Source organism: Ranitomeya variabilis, chromosome 5, assembly GCF_051348905.1.
Source record: "Ranitomeya variabilis isolate aRanVar5 chromosome 5, aRanVar5.hap1, whole genome shotgun sequence".
In the NCBI taxonomy this organism is placed as follows: domain Eukaryota; kingdom Metazoa; phylum Chordata; class Amphibia; order Anura; family Dendrobatidae; genus Ranitomeya; species Ranitomeya variabilis.
The window spans coordinates 655,890,761-655,907,521 of record NC_135236.1 but is presented as its reverse complement, the minus strand read 5'-3'; the positions used below and the strand labels follow the sequence as shown (position 1 = coordinate 655,907,521).

The 16,761-nt window shown below is 40.0% G+C and overlaps 1 protein-coding gene across 4 annotated transcripts in view; it reads left to right on the top strand.

Annotated features, from left to right (window-relative positions):
• ANKS1B (ankyrin repeat and sterile alpha motif domain containing 1B) overlaps positions 1–3,947 on the top strand; it is a 161,095-nt gene extending 157,148 nt beyond the window's left edge. For all 4 annotated transcript variants that reach the window (XM_077266459.1, XM_077266456.1, XM_077266458.1 and 1 more), the window contains one exon: positions 2,261–3,947. In XM_077266459.1, coding sequence (XP_077122574.1) covers positions 2,261–2,368 — 108 coding nt within the window. In that variant the 3' untranslated portion in view covers positions 2,369–3,947. The remainder of the gene's footprint in view (positions 1–2,260) is intronic.
• Positions 3,948–16,761: the final 12,814 nt, after the last annotated feature.

Genomic DNA, 16,761 nt, shown 5'->3' with positions numbered 1-16,761 from the left:
TTATTTAGAATTTCACAAGAAAAACAATGGTGTGCTTAGTTTTAACATAACTTTATTCTTTCATGAGTTATTTACAAGTTTATGACCACTTATAAAATGTGTTCAAACTGCTGCCCATTGTGTTGGATTGTCAATGTAACCCTCTTCTCCAACTCTTGACACACTGATAGCAACACCGCAGAATAAATGCTAGCACAGGCTTCCAGTATCCGTTGTTTCAGATGCTGCCCATCTCGTATCTTCACAGCATAGACAATTTCCTTTAGATGACCACAAAGATAAAGTCTACGGGGGTCAGATAAAACCAAGCACGCCATTGTTTTTCTTGTGAAATTCTCAATAAGTTTGTGTGTCACATGACTCTCTTCCCACTGAAAAAAATAAAGTTGGATCCAAAATGGCTGACTTCAAAATCGCCGCCATGGTCACCACCCATCTTGAAAAGTTTTCCCCCTCCCATATACTAATGTGCCATAAACAGGAAGTTGATATCACCAACCATTCCCATTTTATTTAGGTGTATCCATATAAATGGCCAACCCTGTACAGCTGTGGAAGGCCAGTGGAAACTGATTGGTAGCAAGTCGCTGTCACATTCAGCAGGGCTGTGGTGAGAAAAGTAATGAGTGGATCGGGAATAATCATCCCCCCACATAAGGACCTAGAACCCAAATTATATGCCATAGGTTGGTGAGAAGTTACATTTGTACTTATGAGGGCAGTTGTATCCCAAAAGCCCTGTGCTCTGCATCGTAGAAACTATGTTGATGGCTTGCATGTGTGCCTTGGAAACAAGATTGTAGCCGTAAACTTATGTCACTTGGAGAAATAAAATTGCTTGGTGGTTCAGCTGCAGAATCAACTTGCAAAGTAATTTACAGATTAGTATTTTTCCGAATTGCTTATTAGACAGAGTAAATTCCACCTCTTCATCTGAGAAAGTGATTCCCAAACATGTTATTATAGTACAACCACAACAAGAGGAAAGCTCTCTTGCTCTCAGGTCAGGCATCTTTGTGTTGCCAAAAATTATTTTGCCATTCGTATTGTAAAAGTGGCAGCTCCTACTACTGCTGTCTTCCGAGAAACCCCTACTCAGGTTCTAGAGATCCTCAACATTGCAAGTAACCCTGGTTGGGAAACACATATCAAAGCACTTAACCATAAAGTGGCAGCTCTTACTACTTCTGTCTTCTGAGAAATACCTACTCAGGTTCCAGGGATCCTCAACATTTCAAGGAACCCTGGTTGGGAAACACATATCACAGCCCTCAACCACAAAGTAGCAGATCTTACAACTGCTGTCTTCCGAGAAAGACTTACTCAAGTTCCAGAACCCTGGTTGGAAAACACATATCAATGCCCTCACCTATAAGGTGGCAGCTCTTACTTTTGCTGTCTTCTGAGGAACACCTACTCACTTTCTAGGGATCCTCAACATTTTAAGAAACCCTGGTTGGGAAACACATATCAAAGCCCTCACCTATAAGGTGGCAGCACTTACTACTGCTGTTTTCTGAGGAATGCCTACTCAGGTTTCAGGTTACTAAACATTTCAAGAAACCCTGGTTGGGAATCGCATATTAAAGCCCTCAAATATAAAGTAGCAGCTTTTACTACTGCTTTCTTCTGAGAAACACCTACTCAGGTTCCAGGGATCCTCAACATTTCGAGGAACCCTGGTTGGGAAACATATCACAGCCCTCAACAGTAAAGTAGCAGGTCTTACAACTGCTGTCTTCCGAGAAAGACCTACTCAAGTTCCAGGGATTCTCAACATTTCAAGGAACCCTGGTTGGGAGACACATATCAAAGCCCTTAACAATACAGATTTGATTTATATCATTGGCATCCACTAATTTCCTCCAGTCCATCTTACCATTGCGTTTGTATGGTGGTGTTTTGATTCCCTCTCTGAAAAAAATTGTTGGCCATGTTGCATTTAAACATGCCTGATTCTTTGATCTCAGGAAACATAAGCAAGAAGTATCAGGCAGTGGTTGACTTTCCACTTCATATTGAGTACATACTTACACTTGATCAGGTCAAGTGTATATGTAAATGAGTTTGGAATAAATTGTTGTTGACCGATATGTCGAATTTAATTTGGCCCCAACCGAATATGTAGAAGAGAAGGAAGTAGGAACCTCAGTTTCCTTGAATTTGTAGATTGAGTTCCACATCTCTGTCCATGATGGGAAGTGAATTCTTTGAGCGTTGGGTATCAAAACTGTCCTAATTTTTCTTTTTCTTTCTACAGATAGATCAGCCTGATCAAAAGACTCTCGCCAATCTGCCTTGGATCGTTGAGCCAGGGCAAGAAACAAAAAGGGGGATTAGCACCAAGTACGAAACCACAATATTCTAATATTGACTCATCCCATCTGCTTGGTGTGCCTTCGTACACTCTCCTCCATGAGTCCATTACTCAAGCCTCGGTCACCTCTTTACCACAGAAGAAACAATTGTCGACATGGACTGTACAACGGCAAGGGATGGTTCTTTTCACTAACAACACAATACTGCCAAGAAAAGGAATCCTCTATTTTTTTGATGATTTTTTTCTTGTAATCTCTATTACGGTGTTTTCTTTTTTTTGTTTTACCTCCGGATTTTATCAGGAAAAAAAAGAGAAAATTTTCATGTAATTTTCAGTTCTAATTCTTTCATTATGCAGTTGATTCGTGGCAGTGATATAATCAACGACCTCTCGAAGCCGTAATTGAACAAAGAAAAGAAAAAAAAAAACAATATATTGCCCTATGGCAAAAAAACAAAAAAAACCCCCAATAATAATAAGAATATGGGACTTTAAGAGCTGCCAAGAAATCGAGTACTTTATATGCACAAGTGCATCTTTCTATCTGATTATTACATGTGATTTCATTACAGAAACAGTATTCGAGATTTCTGAAGGAACTGGGTTTGCTTCAATGTAAAGAGTTCTTTGTATAATATTTTATAGGCTATTGAAGTTGAAGCCTTGTTACTAAATTGTACAAAAAAATAATAAAATAAATTCTATTACTGTATCCATAAAGAATATAAAATTGTCAGTAAAATGACACAAAAAGAGCTTGGATTTCATGATTTTTTTTACAGCTATTATATCAATATATACTAAACGCATTAGAGCATTGTTTTACTATTATATATGGGTGTTTGTACATGTTTGCTACTAATATCGAGTGAATGTATGTTTATACCGCGTGGATCGAGTGATTGCTTTTTTTTCCCAGAATAATACAGCATTGGTGTCATAATTATCTCATTTTCAATAGTTTGAATTGATATACAATTTTTTATTATTTCGAGGTGATCTAGGTCAAATAATCAAGAATATATATAGTAATGTCACTGTGCCCTCATGATAAATACACTGAATAGGTTCCTTTTCCCATTAATTGCATTGTCTTTTCTTTAAGGGAATCTGTCACCAGGTTTTTGCTATGTAATTTGAGATTAGCATGTTGTCGGGACTGAAACCCTGATTCCAGCGATGTGTCACTTACTGGGCTGCTCGGTGCAGTTTTCATAGAATCCCTGCTTTCTCTGCTGCAGATGTAGCAGTTCTCATAATGCTGAGCTGTGTATAAGCCCGCCCACACCCCTGATTGGCAGCTTCCTGTGTACACTATAAGCAAGCAGCCAATCAGTGCTGGGGGCGGGAATACACAGATTAGACTGACTGGCCTGCATGTGAGTCCTAGTCCTGTAGTGATAATCTCCTGCTGATAAAACACTGATTGTATTGAAACTATAGCACACAGCCTAATACATCACTGGAATCAGGGTTTTTTTATGCTTCTCTCAGAATAAATAGTACAAATCTGCTGACAGATTCCCATTAAATATTATTTTTCTTAAATCTGATTACTAAAGCAGAGTGAGATGGTGAACGACATGTTGTTAGAGGGGGACTAGCTGCTAGGAATAAACAGAAAATCTGGGAGGAAAAAAAAGGACTTTATTCACCCTCCCCAGGTCCAGAACAGAGTCTCTATCGCTGCTCCCGGTGCCTGGTATTTTATGTAGCCGAACAGAGCTCAGTGGCTCGGCCCGTGTCGATTGATCTCCCCGCGCAGAGTCGCTGAGCTCACAGACAGGGCCGCCATACTGTCGATGTGATGTCAATACCAGACACTTGCAGCTGCAGCGGAATCTCACGGAGGGTCAAATAGCCGTTTTCTTTTAAAACAAACTACACCCGGGGCCAAGATTTTCTTAAAGGGGAAAACCCCTTTAAAATGTTTTTTAGCCTTATGCAACCAGATTCTTACAGATGAGCGAATAAAGTCCACTTAGAATCTCTAAAAAATAATTTGGATTCACCAGAAAATTATTTTTTTTTGCCATTAAATTTGCTGGACACCATTTTGTTTTTTATTCTTTTTAGGTCCAGGAAGGGTTTAAAGATAAAAATCCCCACTATAGTCACCATGCCCACCAATCGGACAGCTCCCTGCCGTGTCCTCCATTACTCCCTCTGGCTCTGGCTATCTCTTCTGTCTTCACTCCATGGCGCCTCCTGTGCTGATTAGGATTAAAGTGACGCTTGATGTTGCTATGCAATGCACCTCAAGATGTTGCTTTAGGCCTATCTGTATCCACACAGACAGTTCCTGCAATACCTTTACATGTAATTTCTTCCATTACTGAGAAATCAACAAATGAGGCTGAAGAGCTATGGTAGAGCTGAAGCCTCTGTCACTCCAGCTCTATTCCCCGCCCAGCGTCACCTCCTTCTGCTTGACTGACAGCCTTTATTATTATTATTATTATTATTATTTATTGTTATAGCACCATTTATTTCATGGCGCTTTACATGTGAGGAGGGGTATACATAATAAAAACAAGTACAATAATCTTAAACAATACAAGTCACAGCTGGTACAGGAGGAGAGAGGACCCTGCCCGCGAAGGCTCACAATCTACAAGGGATGGGTGAGAATACAGTAGGTGAGGGTAGAGCTGGTCATTCAGCGGAGTGGTCGATCGGTGGTTACTGCAGGTTGTAGGCTTGTCGGAAGAGGTGGGTCTTCAGGCTCTTTTTGAAGGTTTCGATGGTAGGCGAGAGTCTGATGTGTTGTGGTAGAGTTCCAGAGTAGGGGTGATACGCGAGAGAAATCTTGTATACGATTGTGGGAAGAGGAGATAAGAGGGGAGTAGAGGAGGAGATCTTGTGAGAATCGGAGGTTGCGTGTAGGTAAGTACCGGGAGACGAGGTCACAGATGTATGGAGGAGACAGGTTGTGGATGGCTTTGTATGTCATGGTTAGGGTTATGTACTGGAGTCTCTGGGTAATGGGGAGCCAGTGAAGGGATTGACAGAGGGGAGAGGCCGGGGAATAGCAGGGGGACAGGTGGATTAGTCGGGCAGCAGAGTTTAGAATAGATTGAAGGGGTGCGAGAGTGTTAGAGGGGAGGCCACAGAGCAGGAGGTTACAGTAGTCAAGGTGAGAGATGATGAGGGCATGGACTAGGGTTTTTGCAGATTCTTGGTTGAGGAATGTACGGATTCGTGAAATATTTTTGAGTTGAAGTCGTCAGGAAGTGGAAAGGGCTTGGATATGTGGTTTGAAGGAGAGATCAGCGTCAAGGATTACCCCGAGGCAGCGAGCTTGTGGGACTGGGGAGAGTGGGCAGCCATGTACTGTAATGGATAGGTTAACTTTATGTTGTGTGACTTCAGGCAAAAGAGCTGTCGGTCAAGTAGGAAGAGGCAGCGCTGGGTGGGGAATAGAGCTGGAGTGACGGTGGCTTCAGATCTACCGTAGCTCTTCAGCCTCATTTGCATATCAATTCTTAACGCTCATTTCTCAGTAATGGAGGAACAAAACGGCCATGTAAAGGTATTGCTGGACTTGTCTTTGAAAGAGCTACAGGTACATATAAATAGTTTGGGGTGAGAAAGGTACAGTATTGGTCCTTTGATACCCAATATTGATTGATAATTTTGGCCAGCATGGGAAATTATGAAACTTTGCATATCACTTTATTATTGGGATTTGTCTTGATTCCTGTAAAAAAAAAAAATTGCACATAATTGGCTTCCAAGCCCGTGCTTTTCTTCGATCTATTCGCCTGTCTGTGGTCATTTGGAGTACAGATGATGGCGGTGATTGGTCCGCCCCTGTGTCTTCCTCTGAATGTTTATTGTTCTTCTCAATCTCCTGTAACAGCTTGTCCTCAGAGTTAGGGCTCATTCCGATTTTTGCATCCGAGTGTTATCCGTGGTTTGGACTCGCACCTATGATATTTTATCGGCCTGGGCACGTCTCCTTTTTTCCTCGGACCAGGCAGTCCAAGGAAAATATCGGAGACATGTCCCATTGTGATCAGAGGGTCGGATCAAAATTGGAAATGCAAGTCAATGGGTCAAAATATCGGACCCATTTCTCCACGTACTAGAAGAACGGATGACACCTGCACCAAACTCTGATCGAAGTCCGAGCAGAATAATTGGTCCGTTTTTCTCGTATGTGGCAAAATCAGACTTGTGAAAGAGTCCTAAGTAACACAGAGGTACTGACCCATCACTGCCATCAACTGTACTCCAAGTGATATCAATGAAGGCAGGAAACGGCGGGGGGTTATAAGCCACTTATGTGCATTTTTTTTTACAGGAATGAAAATAAATTCTCTAATAGAGTTATTTGCAAAGTTTTATAACTTTCCATGCTGGACAAAATGATTTCTTATTATTAATATTAATGACAATAATAATAATAATGACAATAACAAAAATAATAATATTGACAAAAATAATAATATTAATAGCATAATAATAATATAAAATAATAATAAAAATAATAGTAACATAAAATAATAATAATATTACAAATAATAATAATAATAATAAATAATGCAAATAAAGTAATAATATAAAAAAATAGCATAAAATAGTAATGATAATAATAATACAAATAGTAATAAAAAGTTGAATTACTTTTTAAAGAGTGTTTAATTTCATAACTAATTCACTCAGACAGGCTTATAGATGCCTGATGATCCCCTTAGTGGAGGTTTATGGGGGCTTCAATGCCTGACGATCCCTTCAGGGAGGTTTATAGGGGCTTCAGTGATGGAGATTGGCTGAGAGGGAACCATAGTTTAAACCTAATTTTGGCCTGACGCAGTTTGGCGTTGGTGGCGCTATTTATATCAAGGACTCCCGAGATCTTCTCGCACTGAGCTGCAGCTGTAGGAATTAGTGGGGGAATGATTAGATCTAATGTGTGATCTTTTCCCACATAGAGATGATCGATATATTGACGACGGCTCCTTGTAAGCCCCCCTGCCATGGTGCTAAGTATATGAGCGGTATGAATGTTGTCTTAGGGGTCCTACGTATATTCTAACCAGATGTTTTCTGCTGAACAGCCAATGACATACTCAACTGTAGAGGGACACGTGACATTTTCTGCTTTGGGTAGGGGGGTGTTGGGATGAAGGCGGGCGGGGAGGGAGGTTGAGGGGCATTTTTTTTATTATCTGGTGAATGCTACACTTTGTTATGGAGGTTGTTGTTAATATATCTGTCTTCATTTCAATTAATGAGCTAAGAGTTCTACAACTGGTCAATAAATTAAACTTTTTTTTCCAAAATCTTGCTGGGATGCTCATTTTTTAATTGTAGCAATGATCACTCGATTTCACGAAGCAGGTGATTAAAAAACATGGGAAACAGTGCCACGCTTGCTCACAGGTTGTGTGTGGTATTGCAGTTCTGTGCCATTGCCTTGACGAGACAGAAAAGCCATGCGTTTCCTAAGCCTATCCAACCCCTGTTATTATTTTTTTATGTGGTTTTAATTTTTTTTTAAAGATTTTCTTGTTAAAGAAATACATTCCACTTATTTTGTTCATTACTTTGCTTATCCTCTGCTATTAAATAGGTATATGAAGTATTATTGTGCAGAAACCGAGAACAGCTGATCGGCGGCAGTGCCGGGTGTCGCACCCCCACCTATCAGACATTGATGACCTACGCCATCAATGTTAAAGTCCCGGACTACCCCTTTCTAGCTTTCTTAAGGCGCCAAGTGTTTAAAGTACGTAGAATTCTGGTGTTTCCCGTTAAGAAGGTACTCAGTACTAGAAAATACTCAATACTTTACAATAGAAGTCAATGATCGCTGCTAATCACTGAGAGCAATGATTGGCTGCAGCTGTCCTATACAGGGAGAAATAGCATATATTTTTAAGCAAAAAAAAAAAAAAGTAATAACTAACTACATAATCTTTCAAAAAATAGGGTAACACTTTCGTTTTGTTTAAACAACATAGCACATGGCAGGAAAAAGAGAAAAAAATGGCCAAATTTAATTTTTCCACGTTACCTCCACCACCCCCAGTAAGTTTTGTTATATAAACCAGAAAATAAATTAGATTTTTCAAAATATTATACAAAACTGTCCAGCAAGAAAAATTAATCACATTGACTTACTTGGCTACATCAATGGAAAAGTTAAATGTCGGGGTCTTGGAAAGTTTTTTTTTTTTAATGAAAGAAAAGTACGTAAAAATAGAAGCAAAAACTATCACTATTGTAGTATAAAGTTAACTGTAATTTATAACGCGCAGTTCATGCTAAAAACATTCCCACTCCTTCTCCCATAGCAAAAAAAAGAATAAATAAAGTCAATTAATATATGATTTATTTATCAAAATGGTGTAAAAAAGTACGACTTGTAAATTCTCTTACAACGTTGTCGGCAGAATTTTGAAAAATGAGTTCATGGGAAAAAATGAACAAAAAATTGATGGACCCAAAACTGGTCATGCTCAGCGCTAGTGCGGACAACCGTATTACCGGTTGAGTGTGATCTGACAAAACATTGGATCGCACTTGGACCAATGTTATTCTATGGGGCCGTGCGCATTTCTGATTATTTTCCTCGGACAGAGCCAAAATCGCAGCATGCCCAAGTACGATCCGATATTTGCAAGTCAATGAGTGCGAGGAAAACATTGGAAGACATCTTAGTGCAGTTCAATTTCCATGGACTGACACAATGGAGAAGATGGAGAGGTTTTTATCTCCATCTTCTCCACAGTTTGATCAGAGAGTGATTTGCATAACCGGCCCGATTATTTGCAGAAATCTAAATCACTTTCCCTTTTTTTCTACTCCCAATAGTTTTTTTTTTTCTTTTAGAACTGTAGGCTTTTGCCAAAATGACGGCATCATAATGACTTTATTATAGGGTCATCAATATTACAGCTTCTTGCCGTGGCGCACTAAGGCCATCTTGGTGACATTCATTAAGCTGTGGACAGATGGTAATGTTCCCGTCCGGGAACGTGAAAGATCCTTTCCAGTAAAGGCCAGTCTGAGAGGGGCCAGAGGTTCACATCTGCTGTCATATTCCATTTACATAATGAACTTGACTTGTAACCGCTTGAGTTTTTAGAGTTGAAACTTTAAATAACAGACACAAGGAAAAATTGGCACAAAAATTGAAATTTTTTTGGAACACATTTTCGGATCAGAATGTGAAAGACTTCTGTTAAGTACGAAGTTGTAACCTCATCAGGTTTGCTCCATTTTTTACGTTGTTTAATGGGGTGTAAGTTAATACCAATATAGTTTAACCCCTTCTGGCCATATTCATTTTCTGTTTTTTTCGTTTTCGTTTTTTTCCTCTCCTTCTTTCAAGAGCCATAACTTTTTTATTTTTCCATCGACATAGCCATATAAGGGCTTGTTTTTTGTACTTTTGAATTACACCATTTTTTATTTTATTGGAAAACAGGAAAAATATTCTGAGTGCGTTGAAATAGCAAATAAAATGCAATTTCATAGTTCTTTTTTTTACTGTGTTCATTATATGGTAAAACAGACCTGGCAATATGATTCTCCATGTCAGTACGAAGATGCAGATACCAAACAGGTATAAATATTTTTTATTTAAATGTAAAAAAAACCTCAGAAATTTGTAAAAAAAAATTGTATTTGTCACCATTTTCCCAGACCTGTAGCGTTTCCATTTTTTGGGGATATAGGGCTGCGTGAGGTCTTATTTTTTGCGCCCTGAAGCTGATGTTTTTATTGGTGCCATTTGTGGATACGATGTTTTTATTGCCTCTTATTGCATTTTATTGCAATTATATTATTTTGTCGTTTTGATTTTTTCCGTTACATCCTTTACTGATCGGATTAATTTATTTTATATTTTGATAGATCGGACTTTTATAAATGCAGATATACCAAATATGTGTATTTTTTATATATTTTTTAATTGTTTTATTTTTAATGGGGGTGATTTGAACTTTTTGTGTGTTTTTTCATTTTTTTCATATTTTTTTAAAGTTTATTTTTTCCCCACTTTGGATTTAATTGGCCCCTTAGGTGACTTGAAGCTGCGATCATCCGATGTGTTATACATAGCAGGACTTCAGCACTGTTATGTATAAATAAAATCACAATCACTTATGAATGTCAGCCACAAGCCGGCTTTCACAAGAGGATCGTAAGGACATGCACGGGGGTCTTGGCAGACCCCTGGCTGTCAGGACAATCCATCGGCGCCCCGCGATCACATCACATGCCAGCATGTGTTAAATGACGCTGGCAGGGCGCCATTTAACAGGTTAACAGCTTTGGGCTCTACTCCACCCATGGCTATTAAAGACAGATGATCGCCATCATGTGCGGGCAAAGATGTGATTCTCGACATGGGAGCCTGCATCAAAATTAGGGAGCCGGCATATGACATAAGTTTACATCATATGTGTCATGAAGGGGTTAAATTGTTTTAAAGAGAGAGGACTTCTTAAAGGATTAAATAGGGCTTTCTAGCTAAAATATATTGAATTTAAAGGGGATCTGTCACTTGCCAAAAAAATGTAATTTTTTCACTTGATATAAATGCCGCTGTTCTCGTGAATCCGGTGTCGTTTTTCTTTTGTTCCTGCTCCTCTCCGTTCCTGAGATACGGCCTCCTCTTCCTTGTATATAACTCCAGTCTTTTTTACGAAGTGGGTGTGGTCAGCAACTCTTCTTTGTGTGCTTCTTTTTGAGAGCCACACCCACTTGACTAAAAAGGGTAAACTTAGGAAAGGGGGCCATATCTCGGGAACGGAGAGGTGCAGGAACAAAAGAAAAACATCACCGGATTCAGGAGAACAGCGGCATTTACACCAGGTAATAATTACATAATTATAGCAAGTGGTAGGTTTAAAAAAAATAAAAATACTAATGCATGTATCTAATCATTCATCTTACTGATATAGTTTGCATCTTATTGGTGCACCGATCTTCAGCTACAAGCTCTGGTTCGGGTCCAATAAAGTTTCCTTCCAGTTTAGTGTCCACATCACCAGTGTTGCGTGTGCAGGGGACTGGCTAACTGCTTATATCAATTGCTTAGCCAGTCCCCTTTTCTGTCTATAAATTGGCTGTGATAGAGAAAAAGGTTGGCTTAGTTATTGAAATGAGCAGTTAGTCATCGTTTTTCAGGCATGTAGCCTTGGTCATATGCCGACTCAGGAAACGCTGTCCTGTGTCAGACACAAACTAGAAGACGACCTGCTGGGACTTGGGACAGATGCTTGTAACTGAAGGTGAATGACTTACTAATTTAAGTGTCTTTACAAATATTCTTTTGTCCAATTCCTTTAAGAGTCATAAACTGGGTTGACCACTATGACAACCCCTTCTAAAATCCTGCTTCCCCACCTAAAATAAAAACCCTTATACTCACCTCCAGTGCCGTTCTAGTGGTGTCGGCACTGGCTCTCCCGGGGCTCCCATGACATTATTATGTCACGCAATCACTTTGGCTAATCAGCATGGCTTTACTCTCCTCTCCTTAGGACAAATCAACACATCCAGAGGAAGTGAGAGCTACAGCTGCTCCTCCTGATGTCCATTACTGTGAATGAAAAGAGAGTGAAACCACTGGTGATTAGCCTCAGGGATCACGTGACATAATGTCACGTGAGCCCCGGGAGATCTAGTGCCTACATCGCTGAAATGGCACTGGCACCGGAGGTGAGTATGTGTTATTATTTTACTGGGGGAAAATAAGGGGATTCAGAAGGTGTTTTCCGAGTAGTGGGTAATCCCTTTAAGCTCCTGAGCCCCAATCAATAATCAGTAACAGCGCCCCCAAAATATCATGTGGCATAAATTTATAAATTAGGTCTTCTAATGTGACGTAGGGAGATGACTGGTTAGGGCCAATGTTTCTAAGCCAAACTCAAATACAAGGCAATCAATGGACCACACGTGATTCCCCCCACTTTCCATTCGCTGCAACGCAATGATCTCTTGTGAACTTCTCAATGGTGGGCTCCAGACACTACAATTTCCCCCCCACCATAACTTCTAACTTGATTCCTGAAATTGAAATCTATTGAAGCCCATTGATTAAAGCAGTAAACCTGCAGTTCTTGAAGATTACGTGAGTTTGGACTTTGATCACAACAGATGTTCTGGATTGTTTTAACATGGCTAAAGTGCATTAGCGAGTAAATGTCTCTTTGTCTAGTAATGAACCCACCCAATTACTGCCACTGATATACATGTTATCTTGCATACATGCAATTATCTACTTTGCCATATGTCAGGGATAGAGAGGTACAGGGTGATGTGCACCTTCCATGGACTTTCTCTATGTTCAGGAATAGAAAAGAAGTATCTCCATTCATTTTCAGACCCCCTGATAAGTATTTTGCTGTCTAATCCAAGTTTCTGAGTTCTGCTTTTGTGAGAGTGTCTCTCCTTGTAATACAGGCTGAATGTGAGCTATGTGTGTCTCTCCTTATAATACAGGCTGAATGTGAGTTCTGTGTGTTTCTTCCAGTAATACATATAGGATTTGAGCTATGTGTGTCTCTGCTAGTAATATATGTTGGATGTGAGCTGTGTGTCTCTCCCAGTAATATAGGCTGGATGTGAGGTTTGTGTGTCTCTCCCAGTAATATAGGTTGGATGTGAGGTCTGTGTGCCTCTCCCAGTAATATAGGCTGGATGTGAGCTTTGTGTGTCTCTCCAAGTAATATATGTGGAGTTTGAGCTCTTTGTGTCTCTTCTTGTCATACATGTTTGATGTGAGCTCAGTGTGTCTCTCCTAATAATATAGATTGATTGTGAGTTCTGTGTATCTCTCTAAGTAATACATGTTGGCTTTCAGCTCTATGTGGTTTTCCCAGAAATATATGTTGGATTTGAGCTCTGTATTTCTCCCAGAAGTACATGTTGGATGTGAGCTCTGTGTGTCTCTCCCAGTAATATAGGCTGGATGTGAGCTCTGTGTCTCTCCCAGTAATTTAGGTTGGATGTGAGCTCTGAGTGTCTCTTCCAGTAATATAGGTTGGATGTGAGCTCTGTGTGTCTCTCCCAGTAATATATTCTGGATGTGTGGTCTGTGTGTCTCTCCCAGTAATATAGGCTGGATGTGAGGTCTGTGTGCCTCTCCCAGTAATATAATCTGGATGTGAGCTCTGTGTGTCTGTCCCAGTAATATAGGTTGGATATGAGCTCTGTGTGTCTCTCCAAGTAATATAGGCTGGATATAAGCTTTGTGTGTCTCTCTGAGTAATATATGTGTAGTTTGAGCTCTGTGTGTCTCTTCTAGTCATACTTGTTGGATGTGAGCTCAGTGTGTCTCTCCCAGTAATATAGATTGATTGTGAGTTCTGTGTATCTCTCTAAGTCAGTGTTTCTCAACTCCAGTCCTCAAGACCCAACAACAGGTCATGTTTTCAGGATTTCCTTAGTATTGCATAGGCGATGGAATTAATGCTTGAGCAGGTGATGAAATTATCACCTGTGCAATACTAAGGAAATCCTGAAAACATGACCTATTGTGGGGTCTTGAGGACTGGAGTTGAGAAACACTGCTCTAAGTAATACATGTTAGATTTCAGCTTTATGTGGTTCTCCCAGAAATGTATGTTGGATTTGAGCTCTGTGTCTCTCCCAGTAATACATGTTGGGTTCCAGCTCTGTATGCTGCTCCAGAAATACATGTTGGATTTTAAATCTGTGTGTCTCTCCCAGTAATACATGTTGGATGTGAGCTCTGAATCTCTCCATGTAATACAGGCTGAAAGTGAATTTTGTGTGTCTCTCCCATTAATATAGGCTGGATTTAAGTGCTTTGTATCTCTTCCAGGCTGAATGTGAGCTTTGAGTGTCTCTTCCAGTAACATAGGCTGAATGTGAGCTATGTGTGTCTTTCCTAGTAATACAGGTTAATAGTGAGCTCTGTGTGTCTCTCCCAGTAATATAGGCTGGATGTTAGCTCTGTGTGTCTCTCCCAGTAATATAGGTTGGATGTGAGCTCTGTGTGTCTCGCTAAGTAATATAGGCTGGATGTGAGCTCTGTGTATCTCCCAGTAATATAGGCTGGATGTGAGCTCTGTGTGTATCCCAGTAATACAGGCTGGATGTGAGTGCTTTGTTTCTCTCACAGTAATATAGGCTGAATGGGATGTCTGTGTGTATTTCATAGTAATACAGGCTAGATGAAAGCTATGTGTGTTTCTCCGAGTAATATATGTTAGATTTGAGCTTTGTGTTTCTCCCAGTAAAACATGTTGGATTTAAACTCTTTGTGTCTTTCCCAGTAATATAGGCTGAACATGAGCTTGGTTTATCCCTTCCAGTAATATAGGTTGGATGTGAGCACTGTGTGTTTCTTCAAGTAATATAGATTGAATGTGAATTCCATGTGTCTCTTCCATTAATGTAGGATGGATGTGAATTATGTGTGCCTCTCCCTGTAATATATATTAGATATGAGCCCTGTCTGTCTCTCCAGTAATATAGGCTGGATATAATCTCTGTGCATCTCTCTCAGTAATATAGGCTGGATGTGAGCTCTGTGTATCTCTCTCCAGTAATATAGGCTGCATCAGAGTGTTGTGTTTCTCTAAGTAATATAGGCTGAATATGAGTTATTTGTATTTTTCCCTGTAATATAGGCTAGATGTCAGCTCTGTGTGTCTCTCCCAGTAATATAGGCTTGATGTGAGCTGTGTGTCTCTCCCAGTAATATAGGATGGATGTGAGCTCTGTGTGTCTCTACCAGTAATATAGGCTTGATGTGAGGTCTGTGTGTTTCTACCAGTATTATAAGATGGAGGTGAGCTCTGGGTGTCTCTACTGGTAATATAGGCTGGATGTGAGCTCTGTATGTCTCTCCCAGTAATGTAGGCTGGATGTGAGCTCTGAGTGTCTTTCCCAGTAATGTAGGCTGTATGTGAGCTCTGAGTGTCTCTCTCCCAGTAATGTAGGCTGGATGTGAGCTCTGAGTGTCTCTCTCCCAGTAATGTAGGCTGGATGTGAGCTCTGAGTGTCTCTCTCCCAGTAATGTAGGCTGGATGTGAGCGCTGAGTGTCTCTTTCCCAGTAATGTAGGCTGGATGTGAGCTCTGTGTTTTTTCCCAGTATGAAAGACTGGTAATGAGTAAGTTTGTATCCAAACTGAGTACTGAGGTTTTTGTAGTTAACATATCATCACAGCCTCTACCCTGTTTCTATCCTTTAATTTCCACTTCCGTGACTCAGGATTCCTCACTAGTAGTTTCTATAATCAGTTATCCCAACTCTTTGACCACTTTCAGATAGCTATAAACTGAAGCCATTTTAGAGTCTATAGTAGAGCTGAAATACCCAGAGGTTCTACAAAACCGAAAACAGATCACTGTATAACGCTAAAATCTGAAGTTAATTCACATTCATTTAATCAGAATTGCGGGACGTCCAAGTTTTGCAGCTGTAACATGGATGTTAAAAAATGCACTTATTAAAGCCATTGCAAAGTGGCCCTATGGAATTTTTATGAATAAATTCAGCTTTTTTAGCATGCAACAACGAAGCATTGCGAAACGCACGTCGGGGCAGAGGGACGCCGGGGAATTCCACGTGGCTGATATGCATTTTCATTTTGGCCAGTGTATTGGAATACCCTATGGCAATGAAGTCCCTCTTTAACTGGATTTAGCACCTTTCTATTGTTAATGTTTTTGTTTTAATTGTTTTTCAATAAAGTGACATTTTATCTTAAAATACCACTTTTTGGGATCATCCTTTATTCATGTTTGATCGCCATTTCAGTGATATATTATCTGGTTAAAGTGGTATATTACCCTTATTGTTGATGGTTTTAACTACTTGGGGCACCCAATTGGGAATCAAATATTTTTAAAGGGGTTGTCTAAGATTTTTGAAAAGTGTCTAAAAACAGGGGGATGCAGCAACATAACCTATACTCAACTGCCACTCCAGCACCATCGCTATCCTGCAAGGACGTCATTCTGACCACAGTCATGTGACTACTCATTGGATTCAGGGGTCATGTCCTAATTATGCTGCCATCACTGTCAGGGCCAATGATTGGCTGCTTTGGTTACATGAAGGTAATTAGAGCGTCGTCACGCAGAATAGGTGGGATCACTGGAGTGATAAGACATTTTACTGGGTTAGTATAATTTGCTTTTTAATTTAATACAGCATTGCTTTCTGGCCATTTTGAAAAGTCATGGACAACCCCTTTAAGCTAGCCAAACACGTCATATACTTATATATTTAGACAAACCCAATTAGAACTGAATTTGCAATCTAAGTGTTGCCATATGGCACCTTCATACTGAATCTTATAAACTAGTAATTGCCCCCTAGGAACAATGGCCATCATCTATCTAAACTGTCTAAAAGAAAAGCAATGTTTGTTGTCTAAAGCAACCACTCACAGCGCAGCTTTCATTTTTTAAACAACCCTGGAAACATGAAAGCTGTGCTGTGATT